The sequence below is a fragment of the Zerene cesonia genome, chromosome 13 (assembly GCF_012273895.1).
Source record: "Zerene cesonia ecotype Mississippi chromosome 13, Zerene_cesonia_1.1, whole genome shotgun sequence".
NCBI classification, from domain to species: domain Eukaryota; kingdom Metazoa; phylum Arthropoda; class Insecta; order Lepidoptera; family Pieridae; genus Zerene; species Zerene cesonia.
Genome location: NC_052114.1, coordinates 8,790,771 through 8,803,839, shown reverse-complemented (window position 1 = coordinate 8,803,839; position 13,069 = coordinate 8,790,771). Strand labels below are relative to the sequence as shown.

At 32.4% G+C, this 13,069-nt stretch overlaps 1 protein-coding gene across 2 annotated transcripts in view; it reads right to left on the bottom strand.

Annotated features, from left to right (window-relative positions):
• Window positions 1–13,069, bottom strand: part of LOC119831497 (serine/threonine-protein kinase DDB_G0283821) — a 134,055-nt gene that overhangs the window by 22,987 nt on the left and 97,999 nt on the right. For both annotated transcript variants that reach the window (XM_038354887.1, XM_038354888.1), the window contains exon 4: window positions 4,067–4,164. In XM_038354887.1, coding sequence (XP_038210815.1) covers window positions 4,067–4,164 — 98 coding nt within the window. The remainder of the gene's footprint in view (window positions 1–4,066; window positions 4,165–13,069) is intronic.

The following is a 13,069-nucleotide window of genomic DNA, read 5'->3' as shown; positions in this document are numbered from 1 at the left end:
CGGGATCACGGGTGGCCGAGAGGCTAGGCGTTGCTACGGTTAGGCAAGAAACGCAGGTTCGAATCCTGCCTCGTGATCTAATTTTTCTATTCTTTCAAAATTTCTCATTTATAAAGCATTTAAATGCTATAAAACTAAAAATTAAATTTAAAGGATAGAATTTTTAAATCCCACCTAATAGGAAAAGACTCTTTGAATATAAAAAAAAGATAAAGAAAATAAGGTAACAAAATATAGAAATTGACTCAAATGCAACTCGAACAAAAATTGTGTGCTGAGATTTCCGAAATTTCGAAATGACTTAAGTCAAATACAATATAAAGTATGGTTAAAAAAATAATGTATGTGATATGTATGAATGGTACGTATTGGTGAAAATCATATCAAAAAACACGAGATGGGATCCTAAACTTTATCTATTTATACTTACAGTTGCAAGCACTACAATGAGATCTCATGTACCCCTCTTTTAAATGGAAAATTTCATAAGTACATAAAGGCAAGGCCAAGAAACCAATTTAAACCGTTACATTTAATTGAAGTATGCCGTATACAATAACATAAAATTATTCCCAAGCCTAGAATTCTTCGAAACAAGAATAGAGATTAAATCGATTGTTTTCTCGTTGTAATAAAATCGTTTTATGCTAAGGACAGAATATATCTGCATACTTGAAACAGATCTTGTTATCAATAGTGTCGTAACGATCTTTCAGAACATTTTCAAGTAATTGGACTCGCGAAAATTGATTCATTGTTTAACATTTAAATAATACTTATATGAAGTTATCCTTGTATAATTCGAGAGTAAAAAACCTATTAAATTATACAAATACTAGCTGCGCCACGCGGTTTCACCCGCGTAAGTCCGTATCCGTAGGAATATGAGGATAAAAAGTTGCCTATATGTTATCCCAATTGTCCAGCTGTCTACGTACCAAATTTCATTGCAATCGATTCAGTAGTTTTTGCGTAAAAGAGTAACAATATGCAGAACGTGAAATTTGGTACATAGATAGCTGGACGACTGGAAAAATATATTGGCAACTTTTATCCCGATATTCTTACGCGTGTATGACTTACGTGGGTGAAACCGCAGGGCGCAGCTAGGTGATAGTAAATAAAAACAAGTATACTAATGAACATCCAATCAACGATGAAACTACGTCAACATAATCGTGTTCTCTAATAAACAGTCTACAGTAAACCGCCTAAGAGAGACCACCAGACTACAAGATTTCTCAAAGCCCATATTTTATAAACGGCCTTCAAGTGTTGTTTTAAACCATGATAAAGTGCGTCGAATGCCAGGGAAAGGTGCGTAGATAGATCGCATATTTAATGTAACGATATCGAGACAGCAACTAAATTGTGTCCCGCTATACCGGTTGTGATTTACTTGTTATAGTATGGCAAGTGTTAATTTATTGAAGTATTTAGATTACGCGACACTCGAAAGTCGTATCGGTATCGTGTCGGATAGATAGGATTTAATTGGTAAAAAGGAATTGCAAAAAAACTGCGAGAAGTACTTAACTTGCATTAAGAATTTGTTTATATATAAAACGACTTTTATTATTATTATAATAGTCCTCTATTGTACCCGAGGTTGTCTGGAAGTAATCGCTCTAAGCGACCGCCCGCCCATTGTACTTAGATGTAAGTTTTATTTGTCTTTTTCTTTAATGTTAATTAAGTGCAATAAAGAATAAATAAATAAATAAATAAGACTTTTCAAAGTGGATCGTATCGGATAGGAAGGATACTATTTAAAAAATGTAATACATACAAAGCATCGTTACTTCAATGACAGTTATTTTTAAAATAAACTGTAATCTGTATATTTTGATATTTCCAAATAAAAACACTAAATTGGGCAATTTTATGTATTTTTCCTTACATAACTTTTATTTCCATCCTGCCAAGCGTGTAAAACCCACATCTGACCTACAACACAAAAAGCGTAATACGAAGACATTAAATATTTAATTTAAATCGTACACTTTAAACGGCTTGTGCCTGCCCACATTGAAATAAGAGCTAGTGTGATAGACTGCATTCTATTGTGACAATTGTTGCGAAATGTTACAAAATTGACATATTGTCACGTGCAGTATATTGGTTACTTTGAATATTTCTAGTTTGCGTTTTCCAACAAGCTACAATATGCAAGTATTACAATTTTTAGATTACATTTATTTATATCTAATATATATATATAATATTTATATCTAATTTATTTATATCCGGAGGCCTATTTCCTTCTCCTAGCCCTTCCCAGTCCATTCCTTCTTTCCAGTCATCAATCCTCTCCTTATCCCTTATCCCTTAAAAGCGGGCAGCGTATTTTCAGAGGTCTAAGCCTCTGCGAATGTTCATGGGCGGTGGTGATCGTTTACCATCAGGCGAACCACCAGCTCAGTTGCCCATTATGACATAAAAAAAAAAATCTAGATTTCCGCCTGTGGCTTTGCCGCATAGTCAAAAAAAGAAATAATAAGATCCAGATTTTTCCCGCTTAGTTCCCGTTCCCTGCGGTTTATATGAAATCAAGAATAATTCACTCCTAAATTTGAAAGATAGAATATTTAATAACACTTTTAGACCGTGTTGTATAAAATACTATAAGCTCAAGTTTACATCATCGTTAAGATATTTAAAGATGGCCCGCGAAACGTCCGAGGTAGGAATTTTCGGACACAAAATATAAGCGAAAGCGGTTATAATGCTTTTTAATTTGCAAATTATTTATCATTTATAATTAATTGATAAAATCAAATATGTATTACTTACTCTTTATTATTTAATATTAGTTTGTCCGCAATCTACTCGTACATTCAAATTATAAAACAACTTTTATATTTTTTTTAATAAAAGGTTTGAATGAATAGAAGGTGAGAGAAGCTATACTTAACTTGACTATTTACGTATGAAAAGTAAAGTGATATTAATCTGCAATAATATCGTGCCCCTTAGGCACATAAAACCGAAAGATTAGAAGAAATTCGATCACTGTGGCGGGATCACGGGTGGCCGAGAGGCTAGGCGTTGCTACGGTTTGGCAAAAAACGCGGGTTCGAATCCCGCCTCGTGATCAAAATGTTTTCCATTCTTTTAAAATTTCTCATTTGTAAAGCATTCCAATGCTATGAAGCTAAAAATTAAATATCATTATGTTCAAACTAAATTTGAGATTCACCCTTAAAGACTCATATGCAGTGTGCAGGTACGGATTCTGCAAACGGGTTTATTTTTATTATTCTTTACATTTCTTGGCCAATAGTCATCATTCCGGTATTAGGCACGACCAACGGAACATGTCCAATGATATGCAAAATTCAGGTTTATCGAGCCGCCCTTAATAACCAAGCTAATGGTTAAACACCATTTCGGTATAAAGTCAGTATATTTTAAGATTGGTACGGGTCATGGACGAATCGGTGTTTAAAAACGGAAGTTTGGAAGTGAATGGGTTTAATCAGTGAGGAGTAGCCTTCGTTAAAATGGCGCTAAGTAAAGCGTTTTTCATCATAAAGTTGTAGATAGTATTAAGAAATGTACTAGTTATTTTCAAAAGTCTTCTTGTGGCAGACGTATTTGACTATGATGACGATTAATAAATTTGACATATTAATTCAATAAATATAATGCATTAATGTTTATGACTGACACTTAAATTAAAGATATGTGTGAACTGTAGACAAATGTTTTTTATAATATACCAACCTCAATGTGAGAACGCTAAATAAATGTAAAAGGTGTATTTAAAAAGAATAAATATTAATATTTCAAAGTACGGAGTATTAATAAATCTAGCACAATGTAGAGGTTTTTTAAATTGTTCAGAAGATTTAATTCAATCTCATAAAATATGTATTTTATTTAATTCACCAATGATACAATAACTAATTACGTCAAAGTCAGTTCAATGTTGACTACGTCAGATTAAACAGAATTTTTACTGTACCAAAATGTACTGCTCATTAATAACATTTACTGTTACAATCCCATTTATACGAATTAAACACAGAGTACCCTGCTAGCGATCTAACATGGGCTTTATTACCTGAGAGGTTAAGTCCATAATGCAATCACACAGCGCTTCAGGTAAGGGAGTGAACTGCCCTTGATATGCCGGCGTCACTATACAGTCCTCGATGTCACCTAAAACAAGAAAAAACATATTATTTTAACTGTCTTTTTACAATATAGATTTCGTCAAAATGTATGGCAATAATCCACTGTATTAGATCCACCAATATTATAGTAATATTTTATACGAAGGAACGTTTTTATTACCATACTTGTGAACTTCTTAAATAAGGATTATACTATATCACTGAAGCTCAGTGATCATAATATATCGTCTACAATTGAGTTTCTCAACAATTTTTGGCACATCGCCAAACGCGGCTATCAACATAAAATCTTAACTTTATTCCACTATTTATTCGAATACTTAAACGACCACAAAATTAGCGATGACATTTCATAAAATCAATAAATGTTAATGAAACCGCTTTGAACGTTATGCTTGCAATTTAATCTCATTCCACATATACAAGGGTCACTGGAATTAGTTGTTGCCATAAATTACGTTTACAATGCACATGCACTGCCGGTGGATTTGGAGTCAAGCCAAATATGGACTAGTTTAAGTTCGGGTTTTGTCAAATCCAGCGAAGCGAATCGGCGCTGGCCGCTGACTAAGATGGGAACTAGTAAACAACTTTGAGAAACGGATTGTAAGAATAGAGTTTGTAGAAGATTTATGTATAGCTTGTGTCATGGATTCGAATTTGCTTTCTTCTAGTTTTTGTTGTTATAAAGTTTATATGATACCAATTATTGTAAAGAAACTTTTGTAAATGGATAAATCGGAACGATATAAATATTAATATTGAACTAGCCCAATAACTATCATCTTAGATAATCTGATTAATTTTGAAATACATAATCGACACTCAATCGACAAAAGGGATCCGAATATTTATTTCGATATGAAAAATAAGCCACTAAAAAATTCTGAATGAATAGCGCTATAGAATCGCATACATCTTATAACTTACAGCTACAGTACTCGTATTATTAGGTTCAATAGTAGATAAAACGGGACATTGAACTCGATTAATGCAGATGTGTATGCAGTGATTAAGAGATTATCCCCGTTCGACAACTGCACGCAGATTTACGTTCATATTATTTGGAGGGAAAACATTTCGCCATTGTTTGCCATTGCCGCCATTCGCCTGACGTGAAATATTATTTAGTTCGCCGCGCTTTGCGATGTGTGCTGATGTATGATTTTCGAGTTATAGTCGATATTTTTATATCAATATGTGACAATTTATAGTTGTAGTTATCAGTTTTAACAAATTAAATTCTTATTTTCTATACATATCCAATACGTAATTTCCGATTGTACCAGATTTATGTAAGTCATCAAACTCTTACATTCATTAAGCTTAACTTATCTACGAGTACCTTTATGGCTTCATACGCAAAAGAGTCGTCAGATAGTTTACAAAACCTACATTTATCTAGTTCAAAAAGCGACTGAATGGTAATTTGAATGTAAAACGAAATATGAGAACGGCTATTACGTTGAGAGTAGTGTTAGCTTTCAGTCTTGTCTAGACCTAATTAGCCGTGACCAGGATGAGCTAACAACCGCTCTGTTTATTTGTTAATGCAAGCTTATATAAAAATAACATTTCCTAATTGAATCTCTGATTTCATGTTAAAAGTAAAAAAAAACTTCATTACTTTAATATGTAATGATAGAGACTTTATAAGAAAAATGTCATTTTTGTAACAACTATCATCTATACTAATATTTTAAAGCTGAAGAGTTTATTTGTTTGTTTGTTCGAACGCACTAATCTCAGAAACTATTGGTCCGATTTGAAAAAATCTTTCAGTGTTAGATAACCCATTTATTGAGGAAAGCTATAGACTATATGTACCATAGGCCAAGCCGAGGCGTACAGCTAGTAAATAAATACAAAACTATGTAACTATGTTGTTCATTCGATGATTTGGGATCTTACGAAACAATTTAGGATAGATTCTAATTTAGGTTGAGTACGCTAAAACACTTGACATGGTGTGACTAATTGCCTTTGCAGTTGGGTGATCTAGGGACCTGAGATTGGGTATCCTTGAATAGATTAATTTGTGCATCGGTTTCAAGATCAGAGTAATTTATGTTACATTTACTTGGAAAAGGCATAGCCTCCTTGGTACAGTGATAGAAAAAAATAATCCCAGTCCAGTAAAATGTACTTATTTGTATAGAAAAATCTATCACTGAATTGTGTCATGCTCTTCATAGTGACAAGACATGAAAAAAAACCTAGAAATAAAGTATTTATTTTTAAAGGGTTTATTACTTTTGACTTGCTATTGGATTCTACTGCTTCCAATTCATTGATTACAAATCGTATAGCGCTTATTCGGATAGGTGACGCAAGAGATTTTTAAAATGCAATATTATATTAAAAGAGGAGAGAAAAGAGTATGTTGGGGTATTAGTTAATATAATTTGCAATGAAATTTGGTACGAAGACAGCCGGACAACTGGAATAACATATAAGCAACTTTTTATCCCGATATTCCTACGGGATACGGCCTTGCGCGGGTAAAACCGCGGGGCGCAGCTAGTATTTCAATAAGTACGTACAAAGTATCATTGCATTGATTATTATTATGACCAAAACGTGATCGTTGAAAACAATACTTTATAAATACTATTATGGGTTATTTTACGAGCTCTTATCTACTATACCGTTACTGAACCTCGTCATGAAGAACATCCGCCAAATTTGCATTTTATATGTTTTATCTAAATATTACCGTTAAAACTGTTTTTACGGCATGTCTTGAATAAAATTACTCAATTAGACTGGGTATGCAATATTTGAATTGTACATGTATTTAAGTGTAGTCACACTAGAATACTAGATGGTTTTTACAAAACATTAAGGAAAATATTTAATCTTAATCAAAGATATCTATTATTTCAACACATTTTTACAGCGTCTATATGGAATGAAATGTTGCCTGAAATTTTTCATTAACATAAATGCAAAAATGCAAAATTCATAATAAGTGTTAATATTTCGTAAATAATACTCACTTTATACCATAAACGCAATGGAGCAATACTATATGATAATAGATGCTATATAAATAAAAATATGAATTCATCCACCATTGTGATCATTCACAAAACTTATTAACTTACAGTTATTTCAACACCGAGAATAATGTCGCAATCATCAGCTCGAAAATCCAACAATTAGCACCTAGCCCTAAAAAATTATGGCAAGTCTATGCTAATGCAGTCTCGAACAGTTGCGATGGATTAAACGGTCTATAATTTGCACCTAGATGACTATCGTAGTGGGCGTAAAGGCGCCGAATACTGGCTGGATTGTGCACATATCTGATTATGTTATCCCACGTGTGTGTGGGTTGAGGAATGCAGGCTAAGTGCAACAAGGTCTCGTGTATGATTAAGTGATAGAGAGCACTTTGACTTCAATCTGATTATCAGCTGCGTCACTGCGTTTTGCGTGTGGTATAAAATGGTCGATGTATTATTTCTGTTATTTCAGACACGTATCATAGGTTATGTGTAACCATAGGTTACGTAATATTATCGATTTCAATGTAACGACCCTTTAATTCCATAACTTTTTATGAGAAAATTTACCAAAAGTCTCGATACGAACCGTGCGGAAGGAATTAGCACCAAGTATCATCTATTTTTATATATATTTATTAAAAAAATACGTTTTTAAATCCGTATTTAATTATTGTAAACTTTAAAATTAAATTTATAAAGTAAACGGACTTAAAATTGATAATTTTTGTTAAATTAATGCTTCCTAGCCTCTTATATGGGCGTTAATAAAATAATTATAGATAATGAATTCAAGTAAGTACGCTATAAATCATGCAATTATTCTATAAGCAGTTCTACATGAACTACCAATCGAGGCTCTTGAAAAGTCCCAATCAAAAGATGGCTTACATCAACGAACGTAATGTACTTGACCAATATTCATAATGAACCACGTGGGGGGCTTAAACGCCGCAATTTATGGGCCTTGCGAAAAAACAATTTATTATAACCGCCTGACTCATTTCACTATTCGACGTTTATGGTAAATTCAGTACTAAAACTTTTCCCTGCGGTACGTTCAGTATTGATGTTTTTATTATAATAAATCTGTTTAATGTGACTACTGGGTACGGTCATGCAAATGCGTTTTTGTTGATTTGACATCAGTGCACGTGTGACAAAAAATGTTTTAAACAGACTAGCTGGAAACGCATGCTTCGAATTTGCAATATTTATAAAAAATCTTTTTTTTTCACAATTTATGTCTATAAAAAACAATTTATATCTATTTATTAGCTACGCATAAAAAACTACTTTAAGATTTAGTAATGGATGGATTAGTGCGTTTAGAACATTAGCTTTGTATTCCGTTCACAACAATTGACACAAAACACTGAATTTACTAGTAAAGCATTGCATTATGTTAGGTGAACAGTTTCTATATTAACATTAAAATCTCTTTGTATGCTCATAAATCATTTATCGTTGCTGCGTTGTAAATAAAGTCAAAAGTGCAATGATTGCAAATTTGAGTCAAGGCACGAGTCGGTCACTTTGATCATATAATGATTAACTACATTAATGATACGCCCGCGATCAATAGTTGTTCACGTGTTAATCGTGTAATGAATTAATGATTCGATTGCATCATTAATTCTTTCGCCAAGTTTTGTAAATAATACTTGATGACAGTGGCATACAGAATTGAACGTTTAAACGTAATTGTATTCTCGGTTAATAATACGTTTAATTTAATAATGTATCTTTGTTTACGAAACTTTGTATGTCTAGGACATGTCTTGATATTCCTCTTAATGCATTATTTATTGTTTATTTCGAGAAGTATTGTAACACGATTGCAATTGTTTACTTTTACATTTAACAGCGACCGTGTTGAATTTCGTAAAATAACAATAATCGGATCACGTCCATCGAGTGTGACAAAAATCCCAGGGTGCCTTAATATTTGCGAAACATTTCGTATGTGCGACCTTAGCAAAAACTCTTTGAATCACACCGTCTTTATTTGATTGTCGCCGATAAAATTGCAAGTCGCGGTGGTAACAGAATATTCCTATTTACATGAAGGAACGTGAATATTTTGTTGAAAACAAAAAAATGTAAAAAGATTCTTCACTATATTACAATATTTTACTTACTTCTCAGGTTTAATTTAGAATATACGTGAACAGAAAGTCTCGTATTTTTCTTTCATATTTAAAGTTCCCTCAAACAACAACAGCAAGGTAATATAAAAACATTAAGGATAGCAAAACAGAGATTTTCATACCCAAACATTCCCGATTTGCAATTTCCAGAAATTTCTACGAAACTACATTTGTTTAGAAAATTGAAAACGCTCGTAATTGGCGTGCACGCGGGAATATCAAACTTTTCGAATTTTAATTTACGAAGTCTAGAACTTGTCTTGTTAAAGTTAAATAGTACTTAGTAATAGCATTCACATGGAAATATGGCAATCGCGACGTAACATGAGGGTTGTAATTCGTAATAAATTAGGGCTATCAGTACAAAATAACCCCATAGTTTTTCTAATAGTAACAATCATATTTTACTCGTGATCGTAGAATTTTCTTGTTTGATTTAAGCGAATACCATTATTCTGTTTATAATTTAATGAAAACCACGAATTGTGACTTTGTATCGAATATCAAGGTAACTTATATATAATGAATTATTTGAATTCGGACATTTCAGCTATATCAAATTTATTAAATCGCAATACAGTTATGCATTTATGAATATGTATATATGTGTAACTGATTCCACGTTATTCATATTCCAAGTGGGTTGTTCGTTACGTAGGTACGTAATAAGTCATAAACACATTATTAGGCGCCGTCTTCAAGTACAAACCATTAATTATAAGTGAAGATTCAGAGGCGTCAAATGAATTATAGCTAGTTCACTGACACGTATTAATTAAACGCATGATTATTGTTAAGTTAAATTAATTAAATACGGTATGAATAACAGTTTTGGACTGCGTGTAAAAATACGTCGGATCTCGTTACTGGCTTTTATGTAACGAAGATGTTGATTGAAGCGATAATGCATGGAATAGACATGTGGAGTAGATTCTGGTTAGTGTAAAGTGTACAGCGACATATTATGGGTTTTATACATACATATACTAGCTGCACGCCCCGGCTCCGCCCGGTTAGTCATTTGTCGTACTTGAAATAATATAAACAATCCTACCATTAAATTTGATCAAACTGCACATGTGCGAATTTGATTTAATCAGTAAAGCAGTTTTGGAGTCCATCGCGAACAAACAAAGTGACACATAATTTATATATACTAAGATTATACATGTGTGAGTAACTCTGTCTATCTGTCTTCTTGACGCCTGAACCGATCCAGTAAAGTTCGCTAAAGAGATTGTTTGAGACCCGACTAAGGACATAGGATAGTTTTTTACCCGGAAAACCTACAGAAAAGGGCTGTGCTGGTAAACCTTGGGTCTGTTTTCGTATAAAAGATAATTCTTTTTTTCGTATAAAAGATAATTCTTTTTTTCGTATAAAAGAAAACAATACATTTGGAAAATTTAATTCAACAATTATCGTTCTCCCATACATTGCCTCATTTAGAATTTTATTTTTTTGCAAATAGTTATAAATTTAAAAAAGTTATTAACAATCCATAAAATGCACCCGAATCTAATAACTAGTATAGTATATAACCAGCGATAACAGTATCGTAATATCCTGAAAATAAAGTCACCAGAGTACTTTGTATTCATTATTGCAGCACTATAGTTAGAATGACTCATCATTTAATATTACCTAGTTAGCCTTCCAAGATTAAAAACATTGTGCCAATCAGCTGTATAATCTCATATGTATGTAACAATGAAAGAACTTATCGCGGAATCGTAATTGGTTTCATCCTGCAAAGGAGTATGATTTTAATGACTATTTTTCTAACTGCTAACTAACTGATTCATAGTTAATTTTTCAGTTTATATCCACTTATAAAATGATATCGAAACAAATCATTAATTTGATATGTCATTTAATAAAATGCGTCGTCAATTGGTGAATTTTTTACCTGTTGTGACAATTTCATGATTTATCATCTTATATGAAACATTGTGCATTTTTAATAGGCTTTAAAAAGCCCTTGACTTTAAATTAGCCTTTTAAACTTTAAAAGCATGGGGCATATGTATTTCACAGATTGGCAAATGCTTGAAGCAAATACTTATGGGACGTAGAATCGAAACATAAAACCTAGAAGGCCAAGATTTAATAAACCCTATACGATTTGAAAAAAGAATTTGATGAGACTTAGATTTCCTTCGCCACATTATGTACAACATCTTTCCATTTCGGATAAAACAGAAAAATAAACGATTTCGTACAGGAAGCATTAGTCTCGTTCAAAAACGAAGAACAATATTCGATTCTTCAACCATAATTGACATCACATATTAGGAATTCGAAAGGTACCAGTCCATTTAATTGTTTTGAACTTCAACATTAGCTGTTTTGGGTCACACGAGTCATGTATACGACCTTCACTTATGTAATGCGACCTAACAATTTCACTTTCGGTAAACAATACTTCTAGGTAATTAAAGCAAAGGTCAGCGAGGTGTCTAATGAGAACTCTTAACCAGAATCAATTTCTCTACCCGAGGCGGACATCTTGCGGTCAACGACTTGTTAGCTCAACAAATACGATTTTCTCACACTCTGATTGAGTGCATTATGTTATAATAGATATGGATCTCTTATGTCGAATTTTAGGATGTGGGCTTTTGTTGGCAAGTGAAATTGTTTTCTCGCGAACTGCGGCGTATCTCATTTTCGTCGTAAGAGTTTCATTCCGGGATTTGCTTCAGTGATGCTTTTTGATTGGGAATTTGTTTTCTTAATTATTGTGAATGCATATTGCAACTATTTAATTACCATTTTTTAGAATTGAATAACCACTGCTGCAGTTAAATAATTTTTTACAGTGGTATACAGAAATGAATTTAAAAAATGTGAAGTACACTCGACTAACAACATAATTTCTATAAACAATCTTCAAGATCTAATCAACATTTAATCAACTAAATCCTAATCAATTTAAATTCAAATAAGTTAACTATAAACAATCTAATAGTCAACTGTGTTACAATGAGGGTCAGAAATTATAACACGATACGGTTTACAATTTCATTTCTATCATTGCTCTTATAAGTGAAAGTATATTGACCAGAAGTTAGAAGGTAATCAATAAAAAGTAACTATTTGCCTACGGAAGTGAACATCACTTTTACTATTAGCTAATGAACTTTATATTGATCTTATTTTCTTGTTCATACCTGGGCCATCCAAGACCGGGGCCATGTCGCATTTTTTTAATCTTTTCGTTTAATTAAATTATTATATGTATAATTTCCATATGTTAACAATAAAAGTCATCTTCGCGGATTCTTCAGGATATAAACGTCACACGAACAGCTAGGTATAATTGTATCGAGTCATATTACATCGGGAAATATACGCATATGAAGGAGGTGTAATTTCCTCCAAAAGGGGACATCGCTTTCAGCACACTAACAGCGCACTAACTCCCATCAATAGCCTTTGTTTATATTTGATTTCATGTATATGTTTTAGAGTATAAATAAATATACATAAATATAAATCAATAAATCATTAAGAGAAAAATTTTTTAGATTAGTTATACTTTGAAAAAAAATCTTAGTCTTTTTATGTATCGTGTATATACTCTTTAAATATCTTGCTTAATTATTAACTACGGTTTATATAGGCATAACGTACATAGATATTATGTTTTATATTAACTCGAGATAAACATTTTGCTAATCGACAGGAGAGAGAAGCAGAGATAATATTGCAATAATATAATAAAGCAATCAATTATCATTTAATCTATTTACATTTACAAGCAAAACTT